General features: G+C 38.3%; 1 protein-coding gene across 1 annotated transcript; it reads right to left on the bottom strand.

Moving 5' to 3' along the window:
* Positions 1 to 3,573: 3,573 nt before the first annotated feature.
* hlfa (HLF transcription factor, PAR bZIP family member a) lies at positions 3,574 to 5,193 on the bottom strand (the record flags this gene model as incomplete). Its single annotated transcript, XM_062415019.1, is given in 2 exon segments — positions 3,574 to 3,939; positions 4,862 to 5,193. Coding segments are annotated over 2 exon segments (481 nt in total), but the record flags the coding sequence as incomplete, so codon positions are not given.
* Between the last annotated feature and the right edge of the window lie 5,245 nt (positions 5,194 to 10,438).

Consider the following 10,438-nt stretch of genomic DNA (forward strand, 5'->3'; position numbering starts at 1 on the left):
TTTCCATCTGATATGAGGTCAAAACTTGCATTTAACTTGTGATTTCTTATCTTGTACGACTGCTGAGGTGAACATATAGTGTGTGTTTTGGATTCAATAGAACTCACCTCAGAGACTGAAGTCACCAGACTGCAGCTGAGCTATTATGGGGATTGATTTTTTAGCCGTTTAACTCTGTTTTACACACACACACACACACACACACACACACACACACACACACACACACACACACACACACACACACACACACACACACACACACACACACACACACACACACAGTGATGTTGGGCAATAAACAGTCAAACCTGCATCTCATTATTCACATGCATACAGACTGAAGACTTTTAAAGTAATGTTTTATGTGCCAATCGAAGCTAAAATCAACTTTATCGATAAATCTACCCAATATTTCTTTTAGATATTAAATCTTTTAGTCTATAAAATGTTAAAAAATAATGAAAAACTTTCTATTAGCATTTCCAGAACACAAAATAAAGTCTTCATAATTAAAACTACTGCTGATTCATTTTTCTTTTAATCGACTAATTTATTAATCGACTGATCTTTTAGTTCAGAGTCAGAGCCTGAAACTTGGAAAGGAGTATTATTGTATACTATATTATAAACTATCTAGAGCTCGTTAGTACTAATTAATATGTCCATTAACTAATTAACTATTCTTACAACTGATTCATCTTTTGCCGCCTTTCTCTGATATTTATATCATTTCTAATTCAATATTTTTGAGTTTTTAATGAGACAAAACTTGACATTTGACATCATCACTTCTAACTCTAAAAACTTCTTATAGGCCATTTTTTCCTGCTATTTTCTAACATTTCATAAACGTCACATTTACTCATTTAATTAATATAATATAAGTCATCAGATGCGACTCTACGCTGCACAAAGCCGTCGAGCAGGAAATAAAACAAGGATGTAAAAGAGTTAAAAACGATCTTTCTACTGAGTCTCTGTTAGATAATACAGAGAGAAGTTAATTATTTATTTTTCACATATTCTAAACAGGCTTTTATGGCTGTTTTCTGTATTATTATTAACTAGATCTGAAGGACATGAACTTTAAATTATCATCACAACCAATCGACCTTCTTCTGCAAACATTTACACGCTGACTAGATTTAGATGTTTGTCTTGATATTATGTGCTTTTTCTTAAATGTGCTCTATAAGAATATTTACTTATTATGATTAATTATAGTATGAACAGGTAAATAATCTGGTTAAAATAGATGAAATTGGTCGTTTTAGTGTTTTATTTCACTTAAATCAGATTCAGATTATCTATTTATAGTAAAATTTAAAGGCTGCAACTAACAATTATTTACATTATTAATGAACCTGTTGATTATTATTATATTTTCTTAATTAACCAATTAAGTATTTAGTCTTTAAGATGTTTAAACATGTCCTCAACCCCAAAAATATTCAATTTACGATCACTGAAGACTAAAGAAACCTGAAAATATTCAAAAAAAATGCAAAATGATTATTGGATAAGAGTAAATGTAGGTTGCTCTTACAGTGTCTACACAAAAAGACATGATGACACATATTTATTGACCACATATTAACCACAGAGGGGTGTAACAGGATGTTTTCAATAGGTTTGACATGCAACAGGAAGTGGTGGCGATGCTCTTACTGTGAAGGTCTACGAACATCAGTCCCAATATTACAGTTATTACGAGACTGTGAAGTGATATTTTTAAGTCATTTATAAATAAAAAATGATGAATATTTGCAGGTTGCAGCTTCTTAAATGATCAGATTTGAAGCTTTTCTGCATCATTAATGAAAGTCAGGTGAATATATTTTAGGATTAGATTGATTGATAATCTGGATTGGGATGATGTAGACTTTAAAAAGAGGAAATATGATTGGTTATATTCCATTAATGTAGATTTAAATGTCTATTTTGATGATTAAATACAGTTTTGGTCGTTTATTGAGCCCATATGTGAACAAAATAGCTGTTTTTAGCTCTTCGAATGTGATGATTTCATGCTTTTCTTTGTCATTCATGATTGTAATGTGGTTTTTTTTTAAAAGGCGTCATCTTCAACCTTCAACTAACAAACCGGATCTGTAACATTTAATGAAATGCAACAAATGAGCGATGGAGTGACTCATTCATTCATTCAGCAAGGTGATTAATCAGCAGTCATCAACCCCCCCCCCGCCCCCGTTATCATCTAAACTATTGTGTCTTTAATCATCAGCTGGATCAATTCACATCAACACTGAACTGATTGAACTGTGAGTTTGAATATTCGACTTATCGGCAGGCTTTTGTGGACTCAGGCGTGTTAATGAGGACCCACATCTTCAGTGTTTACAGGTGAAACACACACACACACACACACACACACACACACACACACACACAAATACCCCTCCAAAATACTCCATGTGTTTATCTTCCACATATCGTCTGATCTCAGAGTTTGGAGTAGAAACACAAACCAGTGAGGCTGTCGTGAGGTTTGTTTTTTAAACCATTGAGAGAATTTGCTGCTCTGTTTGTGTCTAAATGCTTTAAAAAAAATGATTCAAATCCTTCTGGGTGTCTGCTGCCTACTTAACGTCGGCTTCGTTACAATAATAAGATGTTTTTTTCCATTTGATCATCGAGCTCGAGCTGAAATATTCTCCACAAACCGGTCCAGGAATAAAAAATAAAAAAGAAGGCTGAAACGAATGAAGTCAGTGTAAATATTTAGATATGTGATAAATCCTCATCTCCAAAGAAATTACCTCAATATTTATCAAAAAATTAAGAAAAGTAAATAAGTGCATCAAATTATTTAGTCTATAAGATCTCAAAAAGCTTGCAGGGAATTTTTTTTAAGTGGAAAAACCTGCAAAGAACATTTATAACCATCATATAAAAAAAATAATACTAAAACTAAACTGGACTCATGACGCAGATAAAGCTGAAGCAGGAAGCCTCGTCTGCCAATCAGAGCTTCATGAATGAGACTCTGCTGCATCCTTGGACTTGAGATCCTATTTAACCTGTACTGTGGGACTCCAAAGTCCAGTTCAGGGCTGTAAATCAGAGCTGTGTTCAGTGTAAAGTGTGTCAATATGTGTGTGTGTGTGTGTGTGTGTGTGTGTGTGTGTGTGTGTGTGTGTGTGTGTGTGTGTGTGTGTGTGTGTGTGTGTGTGTGTGTGTGTGTGTGTGTGTGTATAAGTTGTGGTCAAAAGCTCCGGTGTGGAGAAGCTCTGACACAGCGGCGCCCTGTAGGCGATGCCCTCAGGCACACAAACAAGGGAAGGACACAAATAGCAGGAACATGTTCTCCTTCAGCATCTCAGGGCTGACACAGTGGAGGATGTGTGTGTGTGTGTGTGTGTGTGTGTGTGTGTGAGTGTGTGTGTGTGTGAGAGTGTGTGTGTGTGCAGCAGGTGAGTAAACAGCAGGGTCTAACAGCGTCCCCTTGACACTGACGAGGTGTGAACAAGCGTGTGTGTGCTGTGCTCGTGTGCAGGTGTGCTTTCGGGTGCGGATCAGACTTCTCGCTTGCATGATTGTGCTTCCTACCTGCTGTGCTGGGGCTGCGCAGGCAGGTCTGAGGCGGCATGGCCGTGTGAACCGAGGTGGTGGCGCGGCTGCTGAGGTCCACCACCGAGGGCGTGGGCGGGGCTGAGGGTGGGGATTGCTGCGGCGCCGGCTGTGCTGCCTGCTGGGCCTGCTCGCCCTGGGCTGTGTTGGAGGGGATGCCGTTCTCTGACAGGAACTCCTCCAGGTCCATGTACTCCAGCTGAAAGTTGTCCAGCACCTGTCCCAACCCATCGTAGGGAAGGGTCTTGTCCCACAGGGTCGGACCGAGGAAGGCCGACTGCGGGTGGTTGGCCACGCCGCTCTCATCGTCCAACTTCTTTTCTTTCTCCTTGTCTTTCCCAAGTCCTGCAAAATGTGTGCACACAGTCATGTCATTGTCTCACAGCGGAGGAGGATCACGGGTCATTGCATGGGTATAAATAGAAACTGTGCCTGGGGTTTAATCTTAAAGGGTCAGTTCAGACAATTCAAGTTCAACAAAAGGAAAGAATTAATAGGGATTTTTAAAACTTTTCACAGGTAAATAATACCTACTAAAGGTAAAAATACTGTACTGTCCATATTGAGGTCATTCTTTCTCAATACATGTTTACTGTGAACAAAAACAATCTTATTCCACCTATGTAACACAATTTTTTTTTTTTCTCATATTGAGTGAACTGCCCCTTTAAAACATAAAATCTAGGCTCACAATTCATGCTCAGATAATGTAACATACAGTCAATACATTCAACAAAACAGCATCAATAATAGCCTCAGAGCAGGAAAAAGAAAAGGGGCGCCCTCTATGGGCAACCTGCAGGAATGACTAAATATATATAAATCCCATTGAAGAGCAGACGGCTTTAAAGGTTATAAACGGACCTTCGAGCTAAAACCAGCGCACTCACAATAACAACACATGCAAATAGGACTGTAATACCCTAATTTACATACTAAATATAGGATGAAAATAAGCTTTTAGTGAACTGTCAGTCAAGTTAATATGAAGCCGAGTCAATCATCTTTATATTTTTCATATCTTTGCAACGTTCCATTGATTCATTCTTTTAACAAAGATCGTTTAATTATAAAGATGCTTCACTCTCGATGGGATTTAATGAAACGTGTCCTCTGCTGCGTCTTCAGCTGTCAAAAAACCATGGATGTCTACAGAATGATAATAACAACCAACAAGGCAAGCACGAGAGCTAGAGAGAGAGGGAGAAAAGGAGAGGGAGTACGTGCATTCAATGACAAACAACAAAAAAGTTTTATAAAAACATACCTTCATCGTGATGGAAAGGCAGCTTTAGAGGATTTTCCAGAAGGGATTTCAGCACGCCGTGAGTCGGCGGCAGGAAAGTTGGGTTATTGGGAAGAGGTCTAGCCATTTTCTCCATATGTCTTCAAGGGCAAACTGGAAAGCAAAGCTTGCACAAAATAGACAGAATATATATTTCCCCCACTGTGTACAAAAAAAAAAAAAAAAAAAAGTGACACCGACTGAACTCTTAAAGCCTTGCCCGTGAATAGATCCTCTCAGACGGCGGAGAGGAGAAACGATGCCCGGTGGCTCGGTGGGAGAAGACAGTGGTGGAAGCTCCGTGCAGCAGCAGCAACAGGACGGTGAGCTGGCTGACTGGATGACTGGCTGACTGACTGGCTGTCGTCGAGGCTCGCTAATAGCTGGAGGAGGAGGAGGTGGAGGGAGGTGGAGGTGGAGGAGGAGGGGGGAGGGGGGGGAGCCGCTACACTTCTCCGTCCATGTGCGGAGACGGACGCCGGTGACGTCAAAGCACCAAGGAGGCGGGGATTGGTTCTCTCGCTGCGTTCAAGTGCTGTGGGGAAAAAGAGAACGTCACAAGCGCGGAACGATCGATTGGAACATGCTGCCTTCAAGGACTGTCGGACAAGGAGTAATTCTAGGATAAGACAAGTGTGCAAGTGTTCAAACCCCCTCTGCTAAATTACTCATTTCAACTGAATAACGTCAATGAAAACAATAAATATTCATACATAGTAAAGTGTATCCACTATATTGTATGATAATAATGATTCAGAATAAACAGTCACAGATGTTTAAAGTGAAAGAACTATCCAAAATAAATTAAAGCTGTTAAAATAACATCATTTTAACCTGTAGCATAAGTGTTTGTTCCATCTCTAACAGACAGGCTTGCAAAAATAATTAAAGTTGTATAAAATGATTTTAAGGGGGGAAAAAAATACAATAATAATTTACTTATTTATAGCGGTGCTAAGATCAAATTCATCAAGCCCTAAAAAGGGTTTAAAATCAGACTTTTTTATTTATTTATATGTATTTACAGTGCTGTGCAAAAAAATCTGAGGCCACCACTAGCTTTTTTTTAAATGACCATACCACATTGTGGTGGCCTACCATAGTCTAATTTGTGTAACCACAGTTTCATAGAGAGTAAAACATATCTGCACGCTCTCCAAAAATCTTCAGTAAAAGCATCTCAGCCTGCACCAGAGTTGTTTCAGAGCTGAAATACACACATCAGTCTTTTCTTTGATGGTTTGTTTGGAACATTTATGAAATGTCTTTCTCATGCTTTCTGGGTGTGACCTTTTTTTGCTGTGTCATCACCATGCATACCTTTACAACCAGTAGTTAAATTACTAAAGCACTAAATTGTTTAGAGCACAGTTTAGACCTCCTAATTTAACCTTTAACCTCTTCATTTTTGGTCTCAGAGTGAACCAGAATGATGCATTTCCACCATATCTCTCAAGATTCTGTGGGAAACACAGCATCCATATTGATTTTTCGGGTCTCTTTTATTAAGATACACACAGAAAATACAGGAACTATGTAAACAAAAAGGAACATTAATGATTAATTATCATTATTAATTAAGATTCTACTGTTTTCATCATTAATCTTCCACTCACTTGCAGCACAGTGAACCTTTAAAGGGTAGGTTCACTATTTTGCAAGTATGTCTTAAAACAATACTCAGGTGCAAATCAATGAGATATCTCACAGCGTTACAATCTTTTTAGTGCCTATTTTTTCCCTCTACTATACATCCACCACAGCTCAAAAGGAAACGTTGTCCGAGGAAACAGAAAGCGAGACTTCTCTGCTATAAAAAGACTGTAACTGTGGCAGATATCCACTTAATTGAACTAACTTGACTTCAGAGGTCTTATATTAGCATCAGATAACCTTTTAAATGCAGATTTTGTCCTCCCCCTCGCTCCACACTGAGAGCGCAGTCGTACTCATTTCTACGCTTTAAATCTGCAACATCTTGCACATCATGCACATTTCTGCACAGTTGTTTCTATAGTAATACTGTCATACAGTATCATACAGTAAATGCAACCTTCTGTATACTTTTATGATTAATAACACGATGACCAGTATCCTGAACTTATTTCTTGGAACTCATTTATGCCTTGCAATATTATGTTTAATTTGCACCTCTCATTGATCTGCATTTATCTAAATTTTTATAAATACACACTGAGCATTTTCACCACAAAGATCCTGCAGGGATGAGTAAAGTTCAAGCTTATAGGATCCTATCACAGGTTATATTCATGCAAAAAGCAAAGAAAACTAACAATAACAAGATTGTATGCATTAAAATGAACCATGATGACAAAAAAAATCTATTTATTTCCATGACGGTTCTGAAATTTACAGATATTTGCATTAATTAAGCTGTTTGAGGCAAAAACTTCAAAAAAGAGTATTTAAAAATATAATGTTGCAAGCAAATTTTTTTTTAAAACTAACATTTTCAGACTTTATTTAACTTATATTTTAAAGAAAAGCAGCTGCATATTTTGTGTCTTTATATAGTTTAGAACAATTATTATATTAACTGTGGTGCAAACCTGAAAGTTCACTTACTTTTTAATTAGGAATATTACTTTGGCAAATATGATGAATAAAATCAGATATATAGAAGTATGAGTTATGGCTTTCTTTTGCACATTTGCAGAACATTTTGTGGCCTCCACTAAACAAACACTGACTTTACATTTGCAAATTCACATCAGTTGTTTATACTGCCAGTCATAAACTGCTGTTGATGCATATTACCAAAGTCTTTCATATTTTAAATTGTTTGCATATAATTTTGCTGCAGCTGCATCATCGCATTAATGGACCACAACTCTTCAGTATTGCTGCATTTAAACATAAAGTATGAAAGTAAGTTTTTATATATTGTTCAAAAAATATTCCCCGTGGGCAGTTTTCTCTGTAAAAACTCGTTTGTCTTCACGCTACCCACAAAAAGTGAGTGACGGGTAGATTTCTCAGCTTGTGCCTGAGGATAAAAAGAAGTCGTTACTGTCAATATTGTCAGCATTTCCAAATTAAATGTGTATTTTTCATCAAGTTTTAAGCCTACTTTCAGGCCTGTCTGAATGTGAACATGAAGTAACAGGAGCACAAACATCTCCAACACATAAATCCACAGGTTGTAGCAGTCATTTCTTTACATTTTCAAGGTGTAAAAGTACATTTTTCCTGCAAATTTGCCTTTTAATAAAACTAATTTGGATGTAAAACATGCTCTTAAAGTCAGACCGGTGTCTTATTCCTCGTGCAAAAAAAAGGCAGCTACAGTGTGATTTTTAGGTCCTTTGTCACAGGAGGATGGAACACGCTTCACAGGGGCACGCTGCATTCAACAGTGGATCTACAATCACGGCGGAGAATGACGCGAAGCTAAACTTGACCTACTTTCAACCAATGGGTGTTGTCAGGCTGCAATTCTATCTGCGCAGGTCGTGGCACATGGAAACTCATGCCTTCTAGTATAATAGTAGTCTGAGTCATACTTTAAAATCATCCCTCCTCTCTGCTCGTTTTTTAGGTTTTGAAGTGAAAGAAAACACAACAATGAAATATGATAACCTTTTAACCTTTATGTCGTCCTCCCGGGTCAAATTGACCCTGTCTGTTTTGACTGTTCCTTCTTTCCTTCCTTCCGTCTTTCCTTCCTCTCTCTTTCCTCCCTTCCTTCTTTCTGTCCTTCCTTCCTCCTTTCCTCCTTCTTTCCTTCCCTCCTTCCTTCCATCCTTCCTCCCTTCCTCTTTTCCTTTCTCCCTCCCTCCTTCCCTCCCTACCTCCTACCTTCCTTCCTTCCTTCCTTCCTTCTTTCCTCCATCCTTCCTTCTTTCCTTTCCTCCCTCCCTCCTTTCCTTCCATCTTCCTCCCTCCCTCCTTTCCTTCCTTCTTCCTCCCTTCTTTCCTCCCTCCTTTCCTTCCTTCTTCCTTCCTCCTTTCCTTTCCTTCTTCCTTCCTTCCTCCCTTCCTCATTTCCTTTCCTTCCTCCCTCCCTCCCTCCTTTCCTCCCTCCTTCCTTTCCTTCCCTCCTTGACTCGAGGACAACAGGAGGGTTAAAGGTTCAGTGTGTAAGAATTCTTAAAGATAAATGGTTTATTATAGTCTGTATCATCAGTGCCACTTGCTTTCCACCAAATAAGGAAAAACCAACAACCTAAAAACAGAGCTGACAAGAATGACAAGCTGCAGAAAAACTAATTGCATGAAGAGATATATGACAAAAGTCTTATGAAAGGAGCTGATTGTTTGTAGACGATGGATTAGCACCAGACTGGGGCAAAATCCTTTTATCTGAAACTGTCCTCATGCCTATGAAAATGTCACACCGTATCAAACCACAGATCTTACTTTTCATGCCATCAAAAGATTTTCTCTCTCTCTCTCTCTCTCTCTCTCTCTCTCTCTCTCTCTCTCTCTCTCTCTCTCTCTCTCTCTCTCTCTCTCTCTCTCTCTCTCTTTCTTTTTTGCATCAGAAGAATTTAAGTTCAAAGACAAACTGAATTTTTTTTTAAAGCACGCTGCTGCTGCTAGATTATAAATCGTGCATGTTGATGAGACTCTTCAGAGGCTCCACATGGACGCGTTAACCTGTTGGATCACTCAGAAAGTGTCTTATTGACCGAGGATGTTTTTCCTATTTTTATGATCTTAACCGTCTCATCTTTGACTTAGTTGTTGTTTAATGTCTGGGTCATGCTTTAGAAGAAGAGTAAAGGTTTCTGGCACAACTTCACCTCCTTCCAATGTGCACAAAGAGGAGAAAAAAGGCACATATCGTTCTACCTCTATAATCCCCCCCCCCCTGTTTTTTAACTACCCTATTAAACACTGTCTGCATGCAACAATAAAGTTGTCCTGTCTTACAAGTGTTGCAGGAACTTTGACCTTTTTTAGACATATTTGGCTCGTGCCTGCTGGTGTTACAGGACACCTCTGCTGTGTTTCAAAACCTCTCCCAGTAACACACACACACAGCTAAAAAGAATAAAAAACATCACTCTTAACTCTACATACTTTCACAGAATGTGCATTTCAAACAAATTAAAAGCAACAGGTATATTTTCTATCTCGTGCTTTTTCGAATTAACTGTCTGCTTTAAATGTCTTCATATAATAAAACTATAGCAGTTTTCTTAATAAAGTGCTTTAGAGTGAAAAGAAGAACGATGATAAAACACCAGGAAGTAAAATAAAGCTACATAAAAACATAAAATGGCAAGAGTGAGATGATAAAACATGTTTCTGTTATTATCTGATGAGATTATATTTTTTGGTTTCCTGTTAAAAAACGACTTTAAGAAACTAAATGAAACTACTTTTTCTGCATAATTGAGACGACACGTTGAACAGATCCAGGTCTCTCTTTGGACACAACATCCAGGTTGAACATTAAGTAATGAAACACCAGATCTTAAAGCAGGCACATAAAGATCTTCAACCTGATTATCAGACTGAACTGCTAGTGTCTGTGTGTGTGTGTGTGTGTGTGTGTCTGTGTGTGTGTGTGTGTGTGTGTGTGTGTGTGTG

This window comes from Scomber scombrus, unplaced genomic scaffold (genome assembly GCF_963691925.1).
Source record: "Scomber scombrus unplaced genomic scaffold, fScoSco1.1 SCAFFOLD_505, whole genome shotgun sequence".
Lineage (NCBI taxonomy): Eukaryota > Metazoa > Chordata > Actinopteri > Scombriformes > Scombridae > Scomber > Scomber scombrus.